General features: G+C 35.4%; 2 protein-coding genes and 2 non-coding genes across 7 annotated transcripts in view; all 4 read right to left on the reverse strand.

Annotated features, from left to right (window-relative positions):
- The window catches only part of XEG113 (xyloglucanase 113), a 35,963-nt gene extending 32,038 nt beyond the window's left edge, over window positions 1-3,925 (reverse strand). For 2 of the 4 annotated variants that reach the window (XM_088976542.1, XM_088976544.1), the window contains exons 1-4: window positions 3,485-3,923; window positions 2,394-2,636; window positions 2,090-2,295; window positions 1,146-1,251 (exon numbers count right to left, since the gene is read on the reverse strand). In XM_088976542.1, coding sequence (XP_088832668.1) covers window positions 1,146-1,251; window positions 2,090-2,295; window positions 2,394-2,636; window positions 3,485-3,650 — 721 coding nt within the window. In that variant the 5' untranslated portion in view covers window positions 3,651-3,923. Of the gene's footprint in view, window positions 1-1,145; window positions 1,252-2,089; window positions 2,296-2,393; window positions 2,691-3,484 lie in introns of all 4 variants that reach the window. The other 2 variants (XM_088976541.1, XM_088976543.1) reach the window with 2 other exon arrangements.
- A 7,159-nt stretch (window positions 3,926-11,084) lies between these two features.
- TRNAR-UCG (transfer RNA arginine (anticodon UCG)) lies at window positions 11,085-11,158 on the reverse strand. Its single transcript has one exon. It is a non-coding gene; the product is annotated as a tRNA-Arg (tRNA).
- A 4,030-nt stretch (window positions 11,159-15,188) lies between these two features.
- Window positions 15,189-15,262, reverse strand: TRNAR-UCG (transfer RNA arginine (anticodon UCG)). Its single transcript has one exon. It is a non-coding gene; the product is annotated as a tRNA-Arg (tRNA).
- Window positions 15,263-22,756: 7,494 nt separating this feature from the next.
- Window positions 22,757-25,789, reverse strand: LOC148864537 (abscisic acid 8'-hydroxylase CYP707A2-like). The gene is made up of 7 exons (XM_088975310.1): window positions 25,486-25,789; window positions 25,058-25,376; window positions 24,296-24,682; window positions 23,995-24,169; window positions 23,723-23,829; window positions 23,469-23,587; window positions 22,757-23,350 (listed from the first exon to the last, which is right to left on the reverse strand). Exons 1-7 carry the CDS (start codon window positions 25,698-25,700, stop codon window positions 23,257-23,259), a joined length of 1,416 nt encoding a protein of 471 aa, XP_088831436.1. The 5' UTR covers window positions 25,701-25,789; the 3' UTR covers window positions 22,757-23,256.
- Between the last annotated feature and the right edge of the window lie 2,060 nt (window positions 25,790-27,849).

The following is a 27,849-nucleotide window of genomic DNA, read 5'->3' on the forward strand; positions in this document are numbered from 1 at the left end:
TGCAATACATGGGCCAGAAGATATGTCATTGCTGTTAGAGGAAAAGATTATTTACAGGGAGCAACATTTTAAAAAATGACCCGGAAACGGAACCATTCTGGCCACCGGTTTCAGGGTCAACATCTGACTGTCCAGTTCGTACAGACGGCCCGTTCTGACAAACAAATTAAAAAAATAATTAAAAATTAAAAAACGGTCAAAAACCATTGAATGGGTCGACGGTTCGACTGCTCGGGTCAACAGTTTGTTGACTTTTTCAATGTTTTTTGACCAAAACCGGGTTTTAGGTAAAATGGAACCGGTTGCTTGGATGGTTCCTGGGCCGAACAGTCCGACCGTCTGGGTCAACGACGGTTCAAAAACCTCGACAGGGAGTACTTTGTTATGTGCCTTAGGAGAACTCACCCCTAAAAGCTAGCTGTTTGAGGGAGGGAACCCAAGCACATATATATCCCACAACAGCATCCCATACTACTAATGTGGGACAAATGGATTGTAACATTCCACCATGTTCCGCAGAGTCTCGATGCCCACGCAGGCTGGCTTTGCACTAATCCACCTATTCCCGGCTGAACACTGCAATACCAATATCACCACTTGCGCCGCACGATTGCAACTGGGAGGCATAGTGTAGGCTCTAATGCCATTTGTTATGCCTTAGGAGAACTCACCCCTAAAAGCTAGCTGTTAGAGGGAGGGAACCCAACAACTATATATCCCACAACAGCATCCCATACTACCGATGTGGCATACCTCACATTAGCATCCCATACTACTAATGTGGGACAAATGGATCGTAACATTATGGGAAGGAAGATTCTGCCCAAGAATTACTTTGGCAGGACGATCTAACCAGAAAGGTCATACACAAATATGGGTGATGGAGAACCTACATAGGTTTAGTTCACATTTAATAGGGGAACCAGAAACCAGAGTTCATATTCACATAGAAGATGTAAGATGCATGATGTATACTGATTTCCTCTTCTATGTAGCAACTTAAACTGGTAAGTGTTAATGTTTACAACAAATTAGGTTAATGTTCCTTGGTTGAATAAACTTAGAACATTATCTGTTGTGAGAAGCACTTAAAAGAACTAAAAAGTACCATGCATGGACAATCAAGTTTTTGATGCAATGTTCACCTTGTTGCCAATTTTCCAACCTGTCATCAACAACTGTTGGCACCACTTGATCACTTGAAGTTAAGATATCTGCTTCAGGAAAGCGAGCAAAATATGGGAGAGGATTCTGTTCCATGGAAAAGACAAGCAATAAATGATGAATCAGAAAGGAAAATCTAGAGTGGAAGGTAGAGGTAATACAAGAAAAAGAGGAGTTGAAATACAGCTATCCATTACAAACTTATCTTGTGATGATCCACATGCAGAACAGCAAAGAAACTATACATAAAGACAGAATTCTTGGGAGATTGTTTGTCATTCTAATATCTTCTGAATAGTTAAGATGGCACAGGAGATGTTACAAAAATAGGGCTTTTTTTCTTTATTTCTTACTTCATTAAAATTGTTAACCATGAACAGTTGAACAAAATAAGGTATGGATTGTATTTTCTTTTTTTTCGAAAGAAAGGTATAGATTGTATCGATTACTATGGGGAAACCCATATAGAAATAATCTTACCCACACTAGATTTGGCCCTCACCTTGAATGTGTTTCAAGACATGATTGAGTAGACTATTAAAGGGATTGGTAACCTATTTATTTGAAAGGAGGTTTCAATGAACTAATCATCTTTCAATTTTATTCGGGAAGCAATTCACCATAAAATACCTTCAGGGTTTTGATTCTACATCTAATATAGTAACTTTTATGAAAGAAAAACAAAAAGCAAATCCTTGACTGATGAACCCACTAAATTTATCTACACTTGGACAACTGAATTAGTGAGTAGGAAGAAGAAACTCTTGGCATCCCAGCTTATAATAAGACCATTTTTTAGTTTCTTTTCCTTTTTCTTATCTATAGGTAGAAACAGAAATAGTTCATTCACACTAATAAGTGACAAACCACAAACAATCATGCAAACAAGGCAGTGGTAGGCTCCAAAGGAAAAATCAAAACATACCTTTAACCAAACCATGTCTGTGTCACACATCAGTAGCTCATAGCCAAAAGGCAGCATGGAATCTATCAAAATAACTTTTTCTCTCCCCATTTTGTGAAATGTTGGTGAACCCCAACCAACATCTATTGTGCTCATATGACTGCCCATATCAAATACTGGAACACCTTTCCAGTATAAGGCCTCCAAAAGTTTCGTATCCATTGCACCTATAAAAAGAAAACAGAATTTCTTTACCACAAGAATTGAATAGCAGGAATAGGGTAAAGTTGTATTGAGTTGCACACTTGAAGTTTCATGAAATTACCTACAAGAAAATTAGAAAGACCAAGATCGGTCAAGCGTTTAACCCAATTCATGATAAAATCCATGAATGCATAGTTTCCAAAGGTTACAATGATAATATTATCTTTCACTCTGTGGCTGACAAGTTCTTTTGTCAGACGAAAGACCTTCAAAGGCGGCATTTTGGTACCAGGAGGTGGGACTTCCCATATTGGCTTTGTCCATATACTTTGAGGTTGTGATGCAGGCCCAGGAACTCCAACCCCTGCAAATGGTCTAGAAAAGTTGAGAGTATGGTCCAATTGAGGAGCATCTACACCTGAAAAAGAATTCCCTTTAAGATATTAAATGGCAAAACACTAAAAACAGAGAGGATATCATCACAAAAGATGCAATTTGGAGGCTTTGGAGCCAAAGTTCTATGGAACAAACTTTCCTGATGATATTTGAATTTATAAAGATATGATGTAACCTTGTGATATAAAGTCACCACTTGAACTGGCAATTCTAAATTGAGCGCCTCAATAAAATGAATGGAAAGTTAAGTTACACCAGATAGGCCAAGTTACAGTTCCAAATACCAAAACAAAAAAAGGATGTAGTAGAAAGATGCATGTCTTAAAATGCATAAAAATATACCTTTCAGGGTTCCCATATGTAAGCTGACCAACCCTAAAGAAGAATTGAATTTTAAATAGGAAAAAAATTAAGGGATACAAGGACACAAAGAAAGACCAAATGATATGAAGAAGCAACTTATAGAAAAATACCATCAGTATAATCTCCAAACTTACTCCTTTTCCATTGACCTCCTATATTTAATTCCCATAATGCAAAGATAGTACTACCATGAACTGTGGAAGTTCCTCTCTATTTGAATTATTAAAACTGCAAGCATTTCATTGAAACCAGTTTCATCTTGAGGATAAAATTGATCTTAATGCCTAGAAACCTAACTGATACTCGCAATTTCTCTTAACTCGATCAAAATTCAACCCATTAAACCAAGTAACAAGACTAGGAGAAATTAAAGACTAGTAATTCAGAACCTACAAAAAGAGGATTAATTCAAAAGGATAAAACACCATCAACCAGAAACAAAATGAGACTTACGTGAAAGAGATGAGGAGGACCAAGGGATAGAGTATATTGTCTTGCCCGAGTAAATGGCGGAGAAGACATAGACAGACGATAATGCGATGCCAACGAGGACCGTGGCGTAGATGGTTACAAACAGTGGCTTCGAATTGGCAGCGTCCTGGAAAGGATTCCAAGCCATGGCCGGATAATTTACAGGCAAATTTGAAAACTGAGAGATCAATTTCTCGTTATAACGAACCCATCGTCTTCGTCACAAAGACTATGAAGAATTGCAATTACAAAATGAGAAACCCTAACTCAAAAACTTCAATTAAAATTTCCATCATAGCAAGCCCCAAATAGGATTTGACTTCCCTTAGAGGCCGAAAGCAGCCGAGAAATGTCGAGCTCCATAACTGTGTTGAGAGCTCCCAGAGGAGAGAGAAAACCTGCTTCCTCTTTGACTTCACCAACTCCGCTACTGTATATTTTCTTTATTTAACGACCGTTGATCAATTCAAGATTGTCGCAAAGTCGGAAGCATTTTAATAAGATGAGACGTGACGCACCAGAATCATTTCTAACAATTATAGTACATACATTACATGATTTATGGAATGTGCATGATATTAGGTAAAAAATATTATTTAAACAAAAAATTCAAGAACATTTTTTTTTTCAATTTTGGAAACAAAAAACACATAGTCAACTAAGAATCAGGGGTGTAAATGGAACGAATTCGAATCAGATCAGGTAATATCTGATTTTAAATTCGATTAAAAAATCTAATATCCGAATTTGATCAAGATCCAACGAATATTGAAAATTAATATCCAAATTCGAATCTGATTAAATATTCAAATATTTGATTCGATTTGAATTTGACTAATTAATTATTTTAGGTAATTAATAAATATTTTATTTATATAAAGTATATAAATATATAAATTATTTATATAATTTAATTATTATATATATAAATTATATAAAAGTTTTAAAATTTTACATATTATATATAAAAATTAAATAATCGATCAAATTCAGATATTTATCGAATCGAGTTAGATCATATCCGAATTTGAATCCGATTAGCTATTCGATATGAATAAGATATCCGAATTCGACCAATTAAATATTCGAATTATCCGAATCTGATTCAATTATGGCAAATCTCAAACTCAAAATTAGATTTTTGAATACTATTGACACCTCTACAAAGAATATATTTTCTGTATTTTTATTTAAAAACCAACTTATTGATCTGAAACCAGTCTGATCTGTTTGTTTGTTGAACACTTGAAGTCACAAAAAACACATTGAAAATAACCCCAGAATGAATTCACTTTAGATGGGTAGGAAACATGAAACGAGTTCATAAATTCATATAACATAACCTAACTCCATTATTTTTTAAACAGCTGGGAATGGGTTCATTATCTAGATGGTCAACTTGAGCTTTGAGATCTCCTAATAACAAAAACTGTTCGATTTGTATCCGGCAAGGGAAAACTGCAATTAAACTATTCAATCTTATATATATGCCATATAAATAAAGATTAGATCCAGATTTACTCAGCATATCATGTGATTTTGAACTTTGTATGGTTTTCGTGTTTGGTGGGTGCATTTTGACCATAATTAGTTGTCTTGGGAAACCCAATCTCATTGTTTATTTATCTTCCACGGAAGATTCCCCATACCCCACGTTTTTGCCTCTTCTTTGTGCAAGTCCCTTAGTTGCAATGTAATAATGCACGGTATAAAGTAAATATTCTAATACATTTATATCATGAAGTTCTAGAATCCACACTTAATGATGGATATGATCGAGTTGTTTATTGAATTTCCCTGAACAATAAAGGAATCTTACATGTGACATTAGTTTTGGAACTCAAAGCTAGTCTCTAAACATCTCTCTATCTTGTATCTATTATAAACAAGACCTGTTCATGGGCCGGGTAGCTTGATGGGTCAGCCTGGTTCAGCTTGATTTTAAGTCGGATTTGGACAGGTGGTCCGAGTCTGAACCTGATTTGATAATATATTATATAATAAAATATATATATATATTATTTTTTTATTTTTCTTCTCTTTTTTCAAGTAATAATGAGATCTTTCATTATTATTTTTTAGGTTTTGAGGTCTTTTAATATAAATAAAATAGTTTTTAATTAAATTATAAAGTAAAAAATGATTTTTCCAAATTTCTAGTTAGGCTCGGGTTTGGCCCCAAGCTTCGGGCTTTATATGAGAGCTGGGCTCAGGCTCAAGACCTTGGCCCGATAGTCAGGCCAATTCAAGCTTGGGTCTAAGCATATTCTGTTAGTGTAGATGCAAAGCTCAGCTCAGCCCGTGAATAGGTCTATTTATACACGTAAGTTTCATAATATTGAAAGTTTAAAGCCAATATTAGTGGTGTTTGGCACCATTGCGTTTTGTTAAAAGATACCTATTTGATGGATGTTTTATATCAATCACAAGATGCTTCCAATAATTTGCCAAATAGGTAGGTTGGTGTAGGGAAACTCCCTACTCCCTACCACATCAGCTATATACAAAACTTGTATTGGAGTTTTACTTATTGAATGTGTCTCCAAACTTTTTGATTCATCAATTTTAAAAGGTACCCATAAAGAGGTATATTTTTCAACATGTGGCAAGATCCCTTGAGACGATTTTTTTTCTATGAAGGCATTGGAACTCAGGCTGTGTTTGGTCGCAGAGTAAATAAATTTATACTGATGCAAAACTATAATAGTGCAAATGATTTGGGTGCAAATTCTGATTTATTTTTGTTTCAAATTCTATCTTATTTTCTTTGGTTGCATTGCAAATAAAGTAAAATAAGATGTGAAGTAGAATAAAGCAAAACCCAAAACAAAATTAAACCAAATTTTGCATTATTTTCATTTGCACACATACATTTGTACTAATGCAAATAAAATTGTATTGCAATCAAATGCAGCCTTAGGGTCAATTTGAAAAGAGTAAAATTACAAATGTGTAGAATGCAAAACCTTGTATTTTGTATTTATACTCTAAACCTTGTGTTTGCATTGAACACTTGTAGTGGCACTATTACCAAACTAAGCCTTATTTTGATTATGACTCTATTATTCCAAGTATCAAGCTTCTCATCAATAAATTGTACACCTTGTTGGAATGATATTCAATAGTAAAATAAATTATATTTCTGATTTTCATGGTGTTTGGCCTAGACAATAAACCTTGGCCTAATTTGTTTTTCATTTGCATTGATGCAAAAGTATGTGAGTACATATGAATTGAATGAAAAATTGTGATCTATTTTTACTTTAAGTTTTACTTCATATTTTTTTATGCAAAAGAAAATAACTACACTCTAGAAAAGTAACAACCTAAAGCATCTTCTAGGAGAATGTAGTCCAAGTCCCACAAACACAATTCAGACACCGCCACCTCCCTGACTCTGAACTGACCTTCATTAATTTGTTAGCTAGTCGGCAGCTTGAAATAAAATTGTGAGGTCAATGAGGCCTGAGACCAAGGGAATGGGATCTGCTCCTCACACTTGCACATCCATCGTGCATTGGAAATATCTCCCGTGAAAAATAACTTACAAGTACGGGAGATGTTCCCAATGCATGGCAGGATGTGAGTGTGAGGCGCATGTGAGGCGCCCTTTGTGAGGAGCAGATCCAGTCTCGAGACCAAGATGGTGTTTGGTAGCGATGTAATTTTTTGGAGAAACAATGCCAGTTCAGCATTGTAAATGCCTTTAACAAAAAAAAAACAAAAAAAAAAGCCTAAAAAAAGTTATTTAGTTGAGCTGTTTATCTGATCTCTCAAAAATTGCGTGAATCGTTTATAAAAAAACATCAAATTTGACATTTTTCATTTTCAAGACCATTTTATTATTATTTGGCTTATATGACACTTAATGGCGCTGAGGTGTAAAAAAATCAAACAAAACATTTAAAACAGATTTTGTCTCATTTTTCAAGATACAATTGTACAAAACGTTTATTTTATAAACGCCCTCGATACCAAATAACCCCCAAGTCGTCAAAATCATTAGTCTTATTTTAAAGTCCACCCCTAAACCACAAGAACAATTTGTTATCAATATGTTTTACTTATTTTCAATGCAAAAAAAAAAAAAGATTACTTATTTTCAATGCACACTCTTTGATTTGGCTTCTCATGCTTTTTTACTAGTACAAATGAAATTGCATTCTGAACAAATGGAATAGTTGAGAAATAGATGAGTCTTAAGAGATAGGGAGACCAATCTATATTGGGATTTAGGCCCACCCAGAGCCGGACCTAACACATTGATAGCCCTACCCTTGGCGGGTGAGATTTTTCTGGGCCATATCTAGGTCCAAATACCCAACAAGCCGGACAGAATTAAGCAAAACATTATAGTTTTTGCGCCCAAAATTTAATTCAAGCTGGGTGAGCTAACTTGGCGAAGCCCATATCAGCATACTAACTAATGCATATGTGTATCATCTATCAATTTATAATTGTAAAATATGTACCATTGTATGTATATATGCGCAATATATCCATGTAAATATATGCCTATTTTGTAGGGTCAAATTTGCCTTGGCACAGGCACAGGTTTGGCTGGATTTTTTAGGACCAAATTCAAGGTTGTAAAATGGCCGAAAACAAGTGATACCAGAAGAGCTTTGATCAATCAAAACCCCTGAATTTTGATGAAGGGAGATGTTATCAATACATGATGATAGTGTCTTGTGGGTAGGGATGTGAGAAGAATTTGTGGGTAGGAGATCCAAGCTTGATTGATATGATGGTAAATGTTTTCAATATGCACCAGTAGTGTTCTATGGGTAGAGATGTAGGAAGAGTTAGTTTGTGGGTAGGAGATCCAAGCTCAATTGATGCCGCGATGCAAGCAGCAAATCCGGGCTCAATACATTATACATACAAAAAAAAGTACTTTTCTTAGATCAAAACGTAGGAGCATGGTTGTTCATCTTTTACACTACTATCAAACTTGGAAGACCCACGACTCACCAGGGAGCCCTCTATGATTAAAAAAGATGCAGTTGCTTTTGCATCCCAATTCACTTGGAGAGAGACTGACATGCAACAAGTAAACCCCATAGAACAGAATTCTATCTCCCAGACATTCCATCTTAATCTAGGAGGGCTTAGGAAGTTAGAAAGATTAAGCTTGAAAACTTCTACATCATCTACAATGTTGGTTGATTTCCTTAGATATCAGAAAAAAACAGCAGCTCTCCCACCAGATTCAACAAGAATTTTCCTGAAGCCCTTTGACCAAGTGGAAGGAATTGCTCTTGTTGGACCCATAATTTCACTCTAGGATTAGAACTAATGTCTATAACTGCTAAGGTTCCTGCAAGTTTAAGGCGTTTAACCGCATTAGTATATTAAGGGTGTCAATGGACCAGGTTTGGGCTTGACCTGTTTGAATCAAAACCAATTTAAACAGACCAATAAGATATACTGAATTGGACCTGTTCAATGAAATAAGGCTTTTATCATGTATGCCTCTAACATGCCTCATGCATGAAAAAGGCCCGAGGTATCAAAGCCTTTGGCATATGCCTTAGCGTGTTTTGAGGGCACCTGGCCGGAGGCATGCCTCCCGTCTCTCACACCTTTTAAAACACTAATTTTGCCACATTTTTACTCAAAAAATTCAACACACAAGTAGAGTGCTGATCCAAACCAGATAGGTTTAATTGCCTGGCAATACAGCAAAACATGCATGTTCGGTAGTTAATTTCCTCATGTGGGTATTCTCTTTCTACACTCAACGAAGTTTATGGAGATTAGCTCTAGTGGGTAAAACCTCATTTAACAGCCCTCCAAATAAATATTTTGATCTGGGGTGGGACAATACACAGCTGCCACCATTGTTTCCAAGCAAGTCCACTAAACAAAGTACTAGTCCTCGTCCTCGAAGAGCAAAGTTAGTTTGTGTCCAACAGATTTAGTCTAGAAGAGAGGTGGTATATTAATTTTTTACGATGCCGATTATTATATTTTGGCTTTTAAAGCCCATTTGAAGGAAGTAATATCCACTGTTCTCTAAAATACAGGAGCATATTATTTGACTCTTGACTTTAACTTAGATATAAATCTTCAAGTTGTAAGAAATATTTCATCAAAAGAGAATCAGATATATTGTCTCTTTTGTAAGAGACACGGAATTTGCATCCTATTTGCTTTAAGTATAAAAAAATCAATTAATTTGAATTTATTTTCATTTTTCTTATGTTTTGGATTTATAAATAAATTTTCTATTGATACCTTTATTGAGCAATTATGTTAAATAATCGCCAAAAAAGGAGTTAGAGTTGTCAATGGATCAGGTCTACTGGATAAAACTGAATAGATTGAACCGATTATATCAATTCTGCCTTGGTTCTGAGCCTTTAGACCTGATTATAATTGGGTCGGGGCCAGATTTTTCTGCTCCAAACTAATTAAGACTTGAACTGATTATGTAATTAATAATATATAGAGGTTTCATGTTTTTTCTTGTTTTTTTATTATAATTCTATGTCTAAAGGGTAAATTTGATAGGCAGAATACAATATAATTTTGCTTAAAACACTTACTTTTATCAACATTTTTATAGTTTACTAATTATTGTTGGTGAAGGGTTTTTTGATAGCACTTTGTTGTTCGAACTACTTCCAGGTGGTCGATGATTCAAAAGTCAAAGTGGAGGATTTTTGTTGGATGAGGACTTGGATGCCAAGCTGACTAGGCCGAGCTAGGGGTAAATTGGGTGCTGAGCTGGGTAGCTCTTTAGAGAAACCTGCAAAGAATTAATGTTAGAGGACCTGGGGTGGCTAACCCGGCAAGGTCGCTCTAATGATTAATTTAATACTCTCGTAGTAGATCGCGGGCTAAAAAATCAGAAAGTATGAGAGAGCTAGAATGTACTTACTTGCTTCCTCCCTATGTCATTGGGGTTGGTGCCTTTATATAGGCGTTGTTTGGTGTGGGCTTCACGCATCGCATCCAAGATTTCCAGGAGATTGTTTAACCAGTCTAAGATCCTCGGAGGTAATCACCATGCACGTTGACCACCCTCCGGAGCGTTCGGTATGTGGGCCAACTTCTGAGAAACGTGAGAGTATCGAGATATGCATGTCAAATTTTTTGGCAAGCACGTCTTGCAGGTCGCCACCTGGACCTCAGTCAGGCCGGCACGCCCTTGAGGGATGTCGCTCCTCGCATCGAAGTCACTTATGCTAGTGATAAGGTGATACAGGTCGGCCTTGGATGAGGTGCTTCTAGTCGACCTGAGTTGTGGTCAAGGTTGCCAAGTTGGCAGTGAAGGCAAGTCGCCAAGTCAAGGTGAAGAGAAACTGCGATCTAAGACTCGAAATCATCGTTTACGTGGTATTCATGTGTCATCCAACTGTTCCAAAATGCCATGTGTCACAATGTCATTGGAGGACCAAATTTGCCCACATCAATTGTTATTTTTATTAAGGTTATATTGTCAAAAAAGAGAGGGCCAAATTTGCCCTCTCCTTTTTTCCTTCAAATCAAACATAATCTTAAGGTTCCGCACTGTTCAGAGCACAATCCATTAATTTAAGCATTAAACTATCAATAAAAATTAAATAGAAAACAACAACCACAGTGGGAGTCGAACCCATGACCTTTTGATCCGAAGTCAAAATCGCTAATCCACTGCGCTATACGGTCATTGATGAGAGTTAAATATAACCAAACAATTTAGAATGTAAATGAATTATAAGAAGTCACAAATATTCATTTACATGCTACGTGAAGACGGAAAGCAGCGCAAGAAACTGTTTTATGAAGATGTATTTCTTTGTTTCAAAATATTTAATTTTATTTGCTTTTTGGGAAGTTATTTATTTAGGTAATTGTATTTATATATATATATATATATCTATATATATTTTAGGTAAATAAGACAATGACTATTTTAGGTTATAAAAAGTTATTATTAAAAGGGATAATTTGTTCCATCTATATGTGGTCAAATTTCCTCCTAAGTGGGAAAGTTGTTTATCCATTTTGGAGATATGTATCACTTACTTTACCTGGGTAAGTGATACTTGGGGAAAATAAATTTTTTGTTAATCCCATATAAATCTGAAAAAATAACATAGGTATCTTGGTCAATGGAAACCAAACTCTCATTAGCCATTTTTCCTCATCTCAAAATCCAAAACACGAACAAGCCCTTAGACTAATTTGGTCTAGGGTTTGCAACAGTTCTTTGTTGCAGCTGATAGGGTCTAAATTGGAACTGATCTGGTCTGCATACCCACACTCGTAGACAAGCATGAACAAAAACAGCATATGCTATAAAAAGAACCAAAATAATATCTAGTCCAGTTAAAATTTCAGAAATAAAACCCCGAAACAAAACACAATAATATGGAACGGAAAAAAAAACCATTGATGGATTGGATAATAATCTTAATTCCAAGCTAATGTTCTATTTGTCTTCAAATGTGGGCCGGAATCTGGACATTACTGGCTTGGATTTAAGTATATCCAATTTGATATGACTTATTAGCAACCCTAATAATGAGAAGTCCAAAGAATTAATATTATCAGATAAAATATCCATTTTTTCCAAAATAAAAACGTAAACATTTTTATTTGGGTAAAACATTTTTATGGGCCCAAACGAAACATTCATTATTGTAAATGAATAAAAATACATGCAAAAATAAAAAAAATGGTTCAGCTAATGATTTGTTCGTTTCCTCTTAACTTTAAGAAAAAATTGTTGTTCATTTCCTTTCAATTTTAAGAAAAAAATTGTTGTTCGTTTCCTCTTATCTCTTAAAGTACAATCATACAAATTTTTATTTTCCAATGTTACTTCCCAAATAGACAAACAAAAACTCTAATATATAGGGTCAAAATAGATATTTGATAATTTTCAGAATTCAGAATTTAGAGTTTAGAACAACATTCCCTGCATGCATTCAGAGTTCAAAAGAAAGAAAAATTCACCAATACCAATATATCTCTTAATGTAATTATTGCATTTTTAAATGTCAGACTTCAGAGTAAATGAATAAGCCCTAAGACACCATAAAGGTACGATGTCGAAAAAACTCATAATTAATTAATTTGTATAAAAAAAAAAGTGATAACCAATTAAGTGGTGTTAATAATTAGAAATCAAATCAGTCACATATTGATCAATAATTTATTTGATGCTACCAAGCATGAAATCATCGAGGATATATGGGCGCGGGAAATTTTTGGTGAAATCATTGTATGCCAGATTGTTCGCTACAACAGGTTTTTGAAACCCATAAAATGTAATAAATGGATTAAATTTTGGAAGGCCAAGTTGTACCCGAGGTGTCATTACTCATTTATTCCTATGGAGGTTACTAAATGGGCTGGTGTTTACAAAGATAATTAAATTGGTGGGGGACTGGGTTAATCGGGATTGTATTCTTTGTGACACAGAGTGAAACAATGGAGCACCTCACCTCTTCTATTGTGCCTTTGCCAAAGCTGTATGGTTTGGTGTCTTGGGATGGCGATCAGATGAAGTGCATGCTAGTAATTAAGTGAATGGTTGAAAAATCAATTAACGAGGTTTTTTTTTTTGTTTTTTGAAAAGAGGAGTGTACTACACACAACGGGGGTAGTACGTCTCCAAAAAATCCGCAAAATAAATAAGAAGAAGAGAAGAGGAAAGGGAGTTGATACAAAAGTAGGGAAGGGGTAGAAGGAGAAAGAGTTTCATGAGCAAGTCAATTTGCCACCTGGTTAGTTTCTCTGAAAATATGTTGGTACCAAAGACCTGCTTCGAACAAAACTCTCCTCCTCAAGCAACAAGAGATGATACCTTTCAAATTTTAAGGAACTTCTGCCTTTTTGTTAAGGCAGGAGATGACCAATAATGAATCACCCTCGATTATAATAGGATATTCCCTATAGTTTGTTGTTTGAGTATGGGCTTCCCATGTAGCTCATGCTTCCACTTGGTTGATGGTATAGGAGTCAAGTTTATATGCTTTAACCACTAGCACCCACCAAGATGGTCACGAACAATACAAGCTACATAATATTTTCCATAACTGTTAGGAGAGGCATCAAAATTTATTTTAATAGTGCCAAATTTTGGAGCACTCCAACTAATTGATTTTCACACTTTGTCAATTTGGGAAATGTCTTTATCTTTGCTCTCATCAAGAAACTTCAAAAACATATCAAGAGCCCATTTCAAAATAACTGGAATGGGAGTTGAAATATTATTAAAAGTTTTTGAGTTCTTATTTTTCCAAACAACCCAAAGAACAAAAGCTAGTTTTTCCTTTACTAAAAGAATCTTGTTTTGCTTTTTATTACCGGTCCTTGTCCACCAATCACTTAAATTTTCAGTCTCATTTGGTCCCTCCAAGGGAGTGTTTAAGGTAAGCCACAATTGCTTTGTGTGGGCACAATTTTTAAAAATATGATCAATATTCTCTGCATCTCCACAAAAGCCACAAGAGCCATCAATGTTATATCCTATTTTCCTTAAATTGCTTTTAGTAAGAAGCCTATTGTTGAGAAGGAAAAAGAGAAAAGTCTTTTATCTTTATGAGACATTTGAAGTTCCAAATATTAGCCAGCCAATTAAAGGTACCGTTTGGATTAAGAATAAAAGAACACTTCAAAATAAAAAACAAATTTTAGGATTATGCGTACAGGAGCCTAGAATATTGCATTGGATTTAACTTTGGGTTGAAAATTTGGGCTTTGACCTTGGATTGGGCTAGGCCCTAATTCATATTCTAATTTTAGGATTAGGCCTAGATTGACCTCAGATCCTCAGGCCTGGTTCAATTCACCCAAATTACCTAATTCCTAATTGTACTATGAGTGGGATATACAGAAAAAAAAAAACTAATCCAAAGAATTACTAGCTTAGTTGTAATTGCTACATTAGAATAGTCAATTTTTGTGAGGGTTATTCCATGTAGGATGCAAATTAGGCCAGGTTAGGTTGTTTTGAGATGATCCCAACCCAAACCCAAGCCCAACCCCATCCTTATCCCTAATGGAAATTGAAGTTTTTGGGTTGAACTGACTTCTCTATTTCCTTTTTGCCCTATGTCCTTATTTTCTACAGTAATTCAAAGCTTGAAGTAAATTGAGTTTTAGCATTATTATGTGTAAAAGGGCATAATTATCATGTTTGTATTCAAATTTAAAGTTGTTCACATATATACATACATAAATGTTTATATACACACACACATATATATATATATATATATATATATATATATATGTATGTACATGCATAAATACATATATGTGAAGTTGGGTGGGTCAAATTCTCATTCCTAATTTGAACTTTGACCTAAGGCTCAATTTAGAAAGAATACACATATATACAAAATAATACAAAATACAAGACTTTACACACACACTACATATTTGTATTTTATATTCCTTTCAAACTGAGCTTAAATTTTCAGACCGGGTTTAGTTTGGGTTTAAGTTAACCCGGCTCAAGTTGCAGTCCTACTACGTTTATGGATGTAAGAAAATTACCATACCACATTTAATCTTGTCTTTTTTTTTTCTTTATTTTCTTTTTCATGTTTTCACGATATTCCATTTTAATAAAAATCAAATTAAATAAAAATTAGAGACAGCGGGAGTCCGGAGTCGAGTTTAGGGCATAACATATAATTTAAGCATTTAAACTATTAATAAAATTAAATAAAACTAAAAAAAGCGACCACAGTGGGAGTCGAACCCACGACCTTTTGATCCGAAGTCAAACGCGCTAATCCACTGCGCTATGCGGTCCTAGATGAAAATTAATACGACTCAACCTTAGACTAATCTGTCTTTATTATATAGGTTATGGACTCTGGAACAGTTCCTTTGTTCCAGCTGATGATAGGGTCTGGACCGGAACTGATCCGGTCTGCATACCCACAGTCCCACACTCGTAGAGAAACATGAACAAAACAGCATATATATGTTATGCAAAGAACCAGAAATAATACTCAGTCCAGTTAAGTTTTCAGAAATAAGACCCCAAAACAAAAAACAGTGATATGGACCCAAAAATAAATAAAGAAAAAAAAAACTGATGGATCAGCTAATAAGCTTAATTCTAAGCTAATGTTCTATTTATCTTGAAATGGGTCTGAATCTGGATATTACACTGGCTTGGATATAGGAATATCCAATTTGATCTGATTTGTTGGGAACCCTAACAATAATGAGTCCAAAGAAATAAGAAAGAAAAACTTTAAACAGTTTTACAGGCCCATATGAAACATACATTGTTGTAGATGAATTAAAATATACATATGTGACAATACCAAGGAAAATAGAGAGGGTTCAATTAGGATACCACGCGTAGAGACATGATTCTGAGAAATTTATAACCAATCAATCGGTATAAAAAATGTGATAACCAATTAGGTGGTGTTAATCAGAATTGATGGAGGATTTTGATTGGTCAAAATAGTATTATAAATTTTTCTAAATAAAAAAATAAATTTAACTTATATAGTGTAAAGGTAAGTGTACATAGGTAATGATAAAGATATAGGCTAACATTATATGATTAAATTTAACTTGTACGACCTATATCAAATGGAGATAAAAGTGTGAGAGTGATGACTTTTAACACCCAAACCTCTCCAAGCCTACACAAGCTCGATCCATATCCTTATTTTAGGATTGGGCCTGGATTGACGTTAGACTGTTAGGCCTGGTCCAATCCACCCAAATTACCTAATTCCTAATTGTACTTGGATTAGGATATATAGAAAAAAACTAGTCCAAAGAATTAAGAAGTAATAGCCTAGGGCCCTTGGCCCTAAGGTTGGTAGTTGCTACATTAGAAATTTAGAATAGTCAAATTTTGTGAGGGTTCATCCATGTAGGAGTGCAAATTTGGCCAGGTTATAAACCAAATCCCCAACATTAACCGTAACAGAACATGAAGTTTTTGGGTTGGCCCAAAAACTTTTAGCATTATTATGTGTGAAAGGACATATATAAAAATTTTTCATTGAAATTTAAAATTGTTGATATACATATATAAAACATAAATAAATATTTATGTAATACCTATATACATATATTTACGCATATACATATATGTATAAATACTTATACATAAGGTTTAAAATATCGATACACTCAATATATCGGTAGGGGCGTATTGGACATTTTGATACTTGTTTTTTTACTCTTTTTTTTATTTTTTTTTTCAAAATTGATTCAGGGGAACCGGTTTAAGACCCCTCTGTCCCCGTCCCCTGAACCAGTCAGACCCCAATACACCCACTAGGGGTGTATCGAAAGGGTCTCGAAATGACATGTATCAGCCGATACACGGGCCAATACGTTAACCTTACTAGTTATACATAAATAACTGTTTATATAACATTTATCCATACAAATATAAATTAAAGTTAAATCAGATTTATGTTGGGTTGGATTGGCCAAGGCTTCAATTCTAACCTCAACTACTTAAACCCAATCCAGCCCTATTTTTTTCATATTGAGTTTAGCCTAACTTTGTTCTTTTCCTTGTATTCACAATATTCCAATTTATGTTTGATTTTAGGCAGAACAAAACCAAAGATTTTGAGAATAAATGAAAGATTAAAACAATAAAACTGTATACAATTGTTTCATACTAGAACAAATAATTCAAAGAACTTTATGAGGGTTTGATTTTTTTGGGTTTTTTTCTTATACAAGAAAAGAAAGAGAAGATAGAGTGTGAAATGGGTTCTTCCCATTGTTCTCTGATCTGGATTTGGATTAGGATTCATCAATTGCGTTACACCCAAGAAGAGAAAATTGCAGTTGCATGCAATTGCAGATAAGGACACTTGGACAGAGACGAAGATAAAACACTGTAGTAAATTGTGAGGTGGAAGGATATAAAAGGAAAAGGACAAGCAGCTTCTGGCAACAAATCTTTCTGCAGAACACAGAGGCCAATACGTTGATACTGTTAAAGATTTAAAAGAGGGTAGTAAATACTAGTAATGACTTCAAATAGTTTGGAATAATCGGGTTCGGCATGGTTCAGTTCATCGCATCTGATCCGACATCCAAAAGGCCTCTACAGCTTATCATTGATTTTATATAGAATACCATCAGGTACCAAGCTCAAATTAATCATGGATTTATTACCACAATAACTTAATTATGGGTTAATTTTGTCATCCGTGAGGCTGTGACTGTTACCCATTTTCTTATTGAGTCGAAAATGGGTCTATCATGATCTAGCCCGGACCGGCTCGACCAATTTTCAGATAAAAAACCACGGCTATTCAGCAAATTTAACTACTTTTAATTGGAATGAGGTGAGTGCACGTGCCATGCATGTACATCCTTTAGTGGTGTAACAGCCAACAACTTTTATGTATTAATAAATTTTCTTCATTAACAACATTACATTATTTATTTATTTTTATTATATATAACATATACTTGCTTTGATTTTGGTGTTACCGTATATGTCATAAAAATTATTTCACCCTCAACCCGGCCAGTCTTTCACCAAAATCCGTTAGTTTGATTAGCAATTCGCTGACTTAGGTGGTCGAACTGTCGATCTATTCAATAATTTTGACTGTTTGTTATTTTAATTATTTTTTTATTTTCTAATTTTTTAGTTGAAACGAACCGTCTGTTTGAGCTGAATGGCCGAACAATCAATCAAGAAACCAGTGGACAAAACGGTTCTGATTCCGGATTAATTTTTAACACCTTGGTTAATTCTTACTTGCACATGTTTCGTGCTCTTACGCTAGTAAAACCAAAAGAGAAACAAGTGAAATCAGCTCTTGGTTTATCTATGTTGGACCACTTAACACTTGGCAAATTATCGTATGAAAATTAAATAGGAGTGCAACTTGGGCAGACTTGGGTTGATGATTTATCAAATTTTGAATGGGCCTGGCTCCACCACTGTTCAAATTGGGTACAAGTTGTACCAATAAAACAGAAGACACTTGTCATGCTAGTGGGCTGCATCTGGGATTGTTACCGAGTGCTTGGGGGATCAGACAATTAACTTCACCAGTTAACCAGGTGACAATTCATAAGCTGAAGTTGATATTTATAAGAGATGCCCTAAATGATCACAGATTGCCTCTGACTTGAGACAACAGAACCCATTACAATAGGCTATAGCTGATAAAGGATGCCCTGTCTATAACTATATGATCAAAAACTACTACTAAGTTCTCTGTATACTGCCGAGCAATGTCAGAAGGATTCGATGAAGAGTGATAGCAGTTATCATGTTCTAATTTCTAAGATAGGGATCTGTCCAAGGGTGGGTCCTGGCTCTCTGAGCACAGAAATGAATTACTGATTCTAATTAATCTGTCCTATGGTCTCTGACCCTAAGTATAGACATGAGAAAAATGAGGTTTGGGTTTCAAAGAAACATGCCAACAAAATCAGGAAGATGCGTCCTTGATTTCTAATGAATTAATTGATGTGTTTTAATTTGTTTGAGTAGTACTGAGTACTCATCAGAAATCAGAAAATGACACACAAACAACTAACAGTAAATTGATCCAAGTGAGTCCACATCCCTTCCCTATCTAAGATGGATACATTGAACTAGTACAAAGTTGTTAATACTGTTGTGGGACATATTCATGAGCTTTAATACTATTGTTTTCTTTCTTCTTCTCTCTCTCTTTTTCTTTTTTTTTTTTTGTCAATTTGGCTTGCTCTTTATTTACTTATTTTTTTGATGATGATGATGACAACCCAAGATCTTTTATTAATTCATTTATTTTTGGATGGGGGATAATGTTGTTAAGTATGAGAATTGAGATTATGTAGCTAAGAACATCTAATCTACTTCTCTGTGCAATATTGAATACTCTCTATTTGTTAATGGCACCTAGTTCCAACTATCAAAGGTACCAACTCCCAACTTGCAGGTCCAGGGGTTCAAACAGGCAACTTGTAGGTGAGAGAGCTCCCCATTCAACTGGCAACATACCTATCAAAGCCCTACTACTTTATGTTGTGGTGTGTTCCACCCTAACTGGCATGTCGCTCCTCGACCACCTTGCCGCCGAGCCCTATAGTGGGTCCGATATATGTCGAAAAGTTGATTCTGGCCTTCATGTCATGTTCTTCTCATTTGCCTTCACAGTTTTTTTTTTTCTCTTATCGCTTCCAACCATTGAATCTTTACAGTGCTTAGGTGGGTGTATTGACATTTTGTTGGTGATTTTTGAAGCAGAAGAGACCAGGATAACATGGAATTCATTGGATTGAAGGAAGACATGAGCTGAAAACATTGTAAGATGAGTTGAACTAGCATTGAAGAGAAGATTGTGGTTCTTGAGTCCTGACTGGATAGATGCAAGTTCTCATGACCATAATAAGACATCACTTTTCATAATCATTTAAATTTGTTATGACTTAAAAAAGATAGCCCCAGCCCAATCAACATCACCGAATCCTTGTAAGAGGTATGTTGCATTACTTGCATTAAAAGTCAATCAATGAAGCAATTGGGAAACCTTATCCCAATTCTTCAGGGCCAGCTCCATGAGTCGTGTTCCACTACTCTACTCTGATTTATGCATGAACCTTCAAACATGCCAAGTCACAAAGATAAGTAAGTCTCTTTGGCCTTGCTCTAGTGGTTGGCATGGATACCAAGATGATAATAAGGGCACTGGTTCCGTATACGGACCTACATAGAGAAAGGCAGTTCGGTGTTGTAGGATTTTAATTACTTGTGGCAGATAACAAAGCTAAGATGACTGACTGATGGTCCCTAGATGAACTTATGAAGGAAAAGATTTCTGTGGCTTAGGATCTTGTGTTTGGCAGCTTGGGTAGCAATTTGGTGGACTTTTGTGGCCTAAAATGTTTCAAGTAGCAGAAGCTTAGGTGGCAACTTACATATAACACTTCTCTCCACCCACCAAGTAAGTTCTTCCTCACCCCTCTACTAAGTTTGAGCCAAACCCAAAGAGACCTCTCTCTCTCTCTCTCTCTCTCTTAAAAGTAATGATAAATTACTTACAACACTCAAGAGTCTACAAGTGTCCACTACTATTTTATTGGCTTACATTCATGAAAGAAAGTAATATTCATAAAGCTATGAAATGTCTTAAATAATATGGAAGTTCTGTTACTGCACATCATCCAACTAATAACTAACAAAGTCTTCAATAGCCTCGGCGATTCAAATTAAAATATGTATGTGAAGCTTTAACTCTTTCATTTGATACCTCTGTCTGGTTCAGTCCTCATGGTTCTACTTCCTTTTTATATTAATCATGTGGATTGTTCACATCATATATATACCTCTACTTGTCTGGTATGGGGTGCAAAGCTTTTAGAAACATAGAATTGTTTTTCTAAAATCGTAATGAATTATGGGCTCAAAAGGGTGTATCATGTATGGTGATTGATGAAAATGAAAATTATCATATTTTTATCCTTTAATATTTAGTCTTTTATACTTATTTAGTTTCTAAATGGACTCATTATTCTTATATTTTGATTTAGGACATGAAATGAGGAGTTAAGTGAAAAACAAGGCTAATCGGGTAATTCTGGACAGTTTCGGCACCGCGTCGTAATTTGGCTCTCATTCGGACTCTAATTGAGATGATTCAAGATGCATTGGAAAGAAAAGAAAAATTTCTACAACTTTCAGGTTTTGAGTTTTGATAGATACGGACTGCATCGATGTCAAAATCGGGTCCGAATTATCTACAACCGCACTGTTAACGTGCTAGAGCCATTCCTTAAATTGCAAGTTTTCATCCGAGAATGCACCAGAATGAGAGTTCGAACCCCTGAAAGCAAACTGAAGAAGAGAAGTGATAGAGAAAGAAGAAGTTTGCTGAATGTGAATTGAAGAAAAATCACATCAAGGAGATCAAAGATTGATGCAAGAATCATAGGTTGTCTTCTTCTTTGGTTTTGCGTAATTGGTAACCTAGATTCAACTAGGGTTTAACGGATTTTTGTCATTGAATCTTTCTTTCTTTCTTTCTAGTATTCGAACCATGTTTGGTGTTGATTCAAATCTGTAATTAATTCTTTTATGTTATTCGATTGATTGGATTCATTCTTGGGATTTCTTGATTAGGGTTTTCAATTGATAGAATAATCTTGGCTGAATTGTTCTTAATTCTTGGATTGCTTGAATTGATTGAGAAAGAGCTTAGGTAATCAGATCATCTAATCAAGAAAACATACTGAATGCATCTTAGAGATAATTTGCATAGTTCATTTGGTGTTCATTCATACCTGAATTGATGCCCTTCGAATTCTTTGTTCTTAATGCATCTATGGGGATTAAATTCTTGATAGAGATACATGAATTGTCACTCATAGATAGAGTGAGCTGTGCTTGAGAGGGGCTGCTCATACCATTAGGGTTTTGCCAACCCATGACTGAATTCAACATCAGTTGAATAACTTAATGGTTTAATTGCTGAACCGAATCTGCTAGTGTTTACACACAACTTTTCTTCTCATTGCATGAAGGTGGTTTGATCCGAAACTAATTAGGGTAACTTGCTAATTAGGAATTAGGGTTTTGATTTGTTTAATATTTTGGTTTATCAGATAACAAACGATTGATTCATTACTAGTAATTGTTAGATCAATCCTCGTGGGAAAGATACACTATTCATCATTGTATTACTTGATCAGGTAGTACACTTGCTAGTGTAATCTAAATACATCAATGATTGATGTAGACGAACAAGGGTTTTACAACTGTCCCAATTAAATGAGTGAATATGGCTACAACTTACTATGCTGCTTTAAGCCTGTAAGAGTGGTTATTAATTAGCTAGTTATTTCAAGCTGTGATATGTTATTAACTATTCTCAATGAACTAGAGATCAAGGCTATTTCTTATTGTATATTATTATCAAACAAAGCATTAATTAAATCAATTAGGAATTAGGTGGCTTATCTTAGAACCTGCTATTCTTTTCAACTAACTTTAATTCCAATATTCATCTCAACCCAATTTCAACTGTCTGAGAATAAATAAGTGCCGACATATATGGTTGTCAATTTAATTCGTTACTGTGAAGTCCCCATCATAGATCATGAATATTCCAATTTTTAGGATCAAAAGTCAAGCAATGATTTTAACTAACAATTGAATTTTGGGACATTGTTGTAATTATTAATAATGACATGCTTGTTTATGGTCAGGTTAGTTGTTATGGAATATGACAATTATGAAGCAAAATTTCTTAATAAAGTAAAGTAAGCCATCTGTTACTTTCTTTGTAGCAAACACTGTCGAGATTGAAGATAGATATGCTCTTTTTTTGCTTCTCTTCTATGTTGCTTTTTTCTTTTTATTTACTTACAGGCATTAATGAAACATGGGTTAAGGCCAACCGAAGAACCTGACATCCAACCACAACCCATCTACCTACTTGACCCCCGCAAAGAGAAGGACTTTCTTCTCATTATTTACAAAAGGAGAATAGAAAGTAGAAACAGAGCTTGCTTGAAATTGCATTAACCATCCCCTTCATGCTTTTTTTCTCTTTTGGTCTGAAAGGCTCTTTTTGTTTACACTTGTTTCCCTTCTGTATCTTCCATTCCTAAAGGTTTCTCTTATTTCAATGTTTTGTTGTCTCTTGGCAAAAAATAGTGAGGGATTTCTCTCCTTTCATTGCAAAATCTTTCTAGTCCTAGCCCTCTCTCTCTCTCTCTCTCTCTCTCTCTCTTCTTCAGAAGGCCTTCTATTTTTGGGAAGAACTAAAAGCACCATTCACCATACTGTCTGGTTTGCACTTTCATGTTTTCAAAGATAATCTGATGGGCAATCCATTCTGAGGAAGAGCAAATGGGCCATACTGGATTCCATTCTGTGGCCCCACCATAGACCACCTGTCAGTGCAAATAAGTAAAATCAATGAACATCCAAAGTTAACATAAAATAACAGTGACAGAGGGGAGAATTTCTGTTTTAGGAAACTTGTCTCATGGGTCATTTGGATGGGCTTACCTGTACTTTGTGGTCAGATGATGTAGAAGAACTAAAATCTCCAACTTGGCTAACTCATTCCCAGGGCATGAGTGTATCCCATTGCCAAATGGCATGAAAGTATTGGGCTTTGGAGCAACCTGTTGAACACAGACAGACATACACAGGGATTTGATTGTGAGTCTTTTGGGTGAATCAGTAAAAAATTAAATTTTATCAAAAACGTAAAAAATTAAATTAAAGAAATAAAGAAAAAAATGTATTTTCATATTCACCTCAAATCTGGAGGGATCAAACTTCTCAGGATCTGGGAAGTTGTCTGGGCTGTGGTGAATGTTCCTAAAAAGTGGTAAAACCTTCCACCCTTTTGGTATGAGATATCCTGAAATCAGGTAAAAGGAAGGAAATTCAGATTATGACCTCATACACAAACAAAAGATAAAACAAGAAGAAAAGAAAAAAGAAAACGACTTGTGGAAAAACAAAAGGAAAAGGGTGATATGGGTATCTTATTTTGCTTTGTTTTATTTAATGGCTCAATACCAACCTTCATATTCAACATCTTCAACAGCTTCTCTGAACGTGAAAGAAAGAATTGAAGCTACTCTTAGAGTCTCCTGAATAACTCTTGAAGTTATTGGCATCTTCCTGGTATCTGCCAAAGTCAAAATTCTATCTTCACCAGACTTTTCTTTGCACCTCATTATGGTCTCTTGCTCTTCCTGTGAAGCCAAAACCAACCAAACCCAATGGTTATTATGAACTTTTCTAGTTTATTTCCTTCATGAAAAAGGAAAGTCTTAGGAAACACAGTTTCTTTTGATAGTCAGGAGGACTAGGATTCTTACAGTTACAGCTTGTAGGATGCTTGGATTTTCTCCCAGGTACTTGACAATCCATGTCAAAACACTGGCTGTGGTATCTCTGGCAGCGAACATGACGCCTATTACGTTGTCGGCAATCTGATCGTCGGTCAGACCCTCTTTCTCACCCATGAAGGATCCAAGAAGGTCCTTGCTTTCTTCCTTCCTCTGCCTCCTGGAACAGAGGATTTTGGCTAGGATCTGAGCCAGCTCCTTTCTTGCCTTCATAGATTTGTTGAAGAGGGTTCCTGGAAGGTTGATGGGCATTGAATTGTAGCCCTTCTCAAGAATGTAGTAGCACCGTTTGAGTTCTTCCCTGTAGAGGACATCGTCCTTCCCAAAAATGGACAATAATGCCGCATTGAACGTATACTGCAAGAACAAACAGAGTCAGATCAGAACTAAGAATAGCAATTTGGCCCGAAATTACAGACCATCCGAAACCCATGTCCACTTATCCATTAGCAATCAAAAACGTTGCTGCTCTTTATTCATGGATTGGAGGCTAATTTATCTGAGATTGACAGATTATCTCAGCTAGCTGGATGTATCGAATTACTTGAATTCAAGGCCAACATAAAAAAGAAAAATTGAGATTCCAGATGATTTTGACTGTTCAACTCTTGTACCTGGTTCTCCCGCGAAAGGAGAAGCAGAAGAGAAGCAAAAGAAAGACTGGGGACCCCTGTTTCTCTATGTTTTCCTCTGTTGCGACCATGGAGAATGAATTCAGCGAAGAAAACTCACCGTCTTCATTTCTTGGAACGTGTTGATCAACATGCCATCCCATGACCGGAGAGTATCGACAACAATTTCCTCAATGTCAGAGACTATGTCTTTGATTGCCTCTGGCATCACTGCCCTCATAACAAGCTTTCTCAACTTCATGTGATAGGCTCCCTGGTGGAAGAAGATGGCCTGTCTACCCAACATTCTCTCTTTACTTGCAGGAAATGTGGGTTTGAAAAGATGAGATTTTGTCACCAATACAAACTTGGCAGCTTCTGGGTTTGAAATCATCACACAGGGGCACCCCAGCACATGTGTCTTGAATATAGAGCCATACCTATAATAGATTAAAAACCAACTTAATCAGAATTCAGAAATGACAGAACAGAGACTCTACTGAGTCTGAGTAGTATACAAGAGCTGAATCAAGTGAAAGGGAGGCCAACCTCTTCACTTTTGAAGCAAAGAAGACATTTGGGTTTTGAGAGTAGAGTTGAAAGGTTTCTCCTATATAAGGCCAGCCCATCGTTCCGGGAGGCAATGGCAATCTCCGACGACCGGCAATTAGCATCCAAGCTAAAGCATACAAGAGAAACAGAGATAGCAGAGAGGCAAGGGAGATGAAGGGTGAAGAAACAAGCGAAAACATGGGAATTTCCATGTGAGTTTCACTAGTTGGAAGTGTAGGAGTTGAAGAACGACTAGTTGGGTAGTTGGGTTTTGATGATTGAACGTAAAGGATGCGTGGAGAAGTCGAGTGAGGAGAGAGGTATTTATAGGTAGAGGCGCCCTTCACTCTCCTCCAATTCCAGCTCGATTTCCACCGAGGGAATCTCTCTCCAGCTCATGTCTTGCAAACTGAGAGAGAGAGAGAGAGAGCGCACGTGTCAGTTGATGATGAGAGAGCGTGGGGCTCTGTTTGTTGACCGTGACTGCCTTTACAGACCGAGAAGGGAGAAGAGGGAGAAGGAAGACGAACGGATGAATTCAAGACTAGATCCTGAGTGAAGTACGGCAGAGAGGATTCTCTGTGGACGTGGGTATTTTGGTCAATAACTATTTGTTTTCGTCAGAAAAGTAGGACAGAGTTAGTGACGAAAATGTCCTTATAGGAATTGGGATGACGAGGGAGAGGTCCGGTTTTGGTTCAGGGTTCGGTGAACATGAGAAAGCACTGACAAAGAGTAATTTTAAGAATAAAACGGAGGGGTTAGAGAAAAGGATGCAATTACCAACAAGCCCTCCGTTTAACCAGTACATGCATTAATTATGGTATTTATCAAAAAGTTTATTTTGTCGTGTAGTGAGAGGTGTTGATTGGTGGGAAGGAGAGGGTTTGGGCAGTTAATGTGAAAGGATCTGATTTTGTGGAGGAGGAGGATGAGGATTGAAGAGAGAATAGATTAGCTGACCGTGGCTGTGGAACCAATGATAATATTCCACGTCAGTAATAAAATATATGGAACACAACCATTTTCTCGGTGACGTGGAGCATTATCATTGGTTGATTGGTTCCACATCTGACTGAACAGCCATCGCGTTCAGCCGACAGCTACTACGAATTGGATTGAGAAGGAGGGGTTATCAAATGAGCCATCTTTGAAGCTCTGAAGGGGCAGATAAATCCATGAATAAATTAAGACGGGAAGACTGATGACAAACAAGGCTTGGTTGAATCATGAATGATTGTTACACTAACTAATCTATGTATTTTTCTTTTCAGCATTTTCTTTTGTAAATTAAGGTAAATTCTAACACTTAATTAAGAAGTTTCTCTATTTGGAGTTTCAATTAAGTGGGAAATTATTTAAACTTACAAGTAGCTTAGGGGATGTTTGGCAACATGGTTGAAAGCAAAACAGCTCTCACATCAGCAAAACAATGTGGCAATTGTTTTGAAAAACAAAATCAACCTTGTTCTCAATTCGACAAAATCAATCAATAAATATAATTTTGTCTATTGTTGAACACCCCCTTAATTTATACATTCATACATACATATATACATATAATATATATATATATATATATATATATATATATATATATATATATATATATATATATATATATAAGTTATTTCTCTTATTTTTCTTTTCTTTCTTTTTTTCTTTGTTTAAGTAGAACAAGTCATAGCTAACAATTGACCACTCATCTCTTGGACATCACAAATTTAGGGCCATAAAATGTCAAGGGGTTCTTACAATAATTTTCCAAAATTAAATGTATTTACTGGTAGTAGTAGTAGTAGTATTTACCTGAAATAAAGAAATTATCCTATCAAAAAAATAAAATGAAATATATTTTTTACTTTTATAAATTTTAATTAAAAAGGTAAAATAGTAAATATGTAAAGAAATTACAAGTTTTTTTCTTTGGTATACTTGGATTCGAAAGATATTAAACAAGTAGAGAAATTGCTTTGAGAAGTTATAGAAGATCACAAAGGAAAATGTTTAGTGTTTTCCATACTTGACAAATAGGAAGTAGGAACTAATCTTGTCTGTATATGCTAGCTTCGGTTGACATTAAATGAGAACATCAAATTATTTCTTACATAGTATTTAAATAAAGAAAATGGAAAAATGTATTTATATTATTATTATTATTGCTTAGCATAATTATTTAAGCTAGGAATCAAGAAATGGTCTCAATATATATATATATATATATATATATTGAAAAAAGTAGTCCTGGAAATGCATGGTAGCCTGTTGATCATACATGTGTACTAGCTAGCATTTTAATAATATAATAGTTTCACTACTGTTTTCATTGGTGAAAGATACCAGAGTACTGTTGTGTATATA

The sequence above is a fragment of the Nelumbo lutea genome, chromosome 3, assembly GCF_056320005.1.
Source record: "Nelumbo lutea isolate HS-2025 chromosome 3, American lotus-T2T, whole genome shotgun sequence".
In the NCBI taxonomy this organism is placed as follows: domain Eukaryota; kingdom Viridiplantae; phylum Streptophyta; class Magnoliopsida; order Proteales; family Nelumbonaceae; genus Nelumbo; species Nelumbo lutea.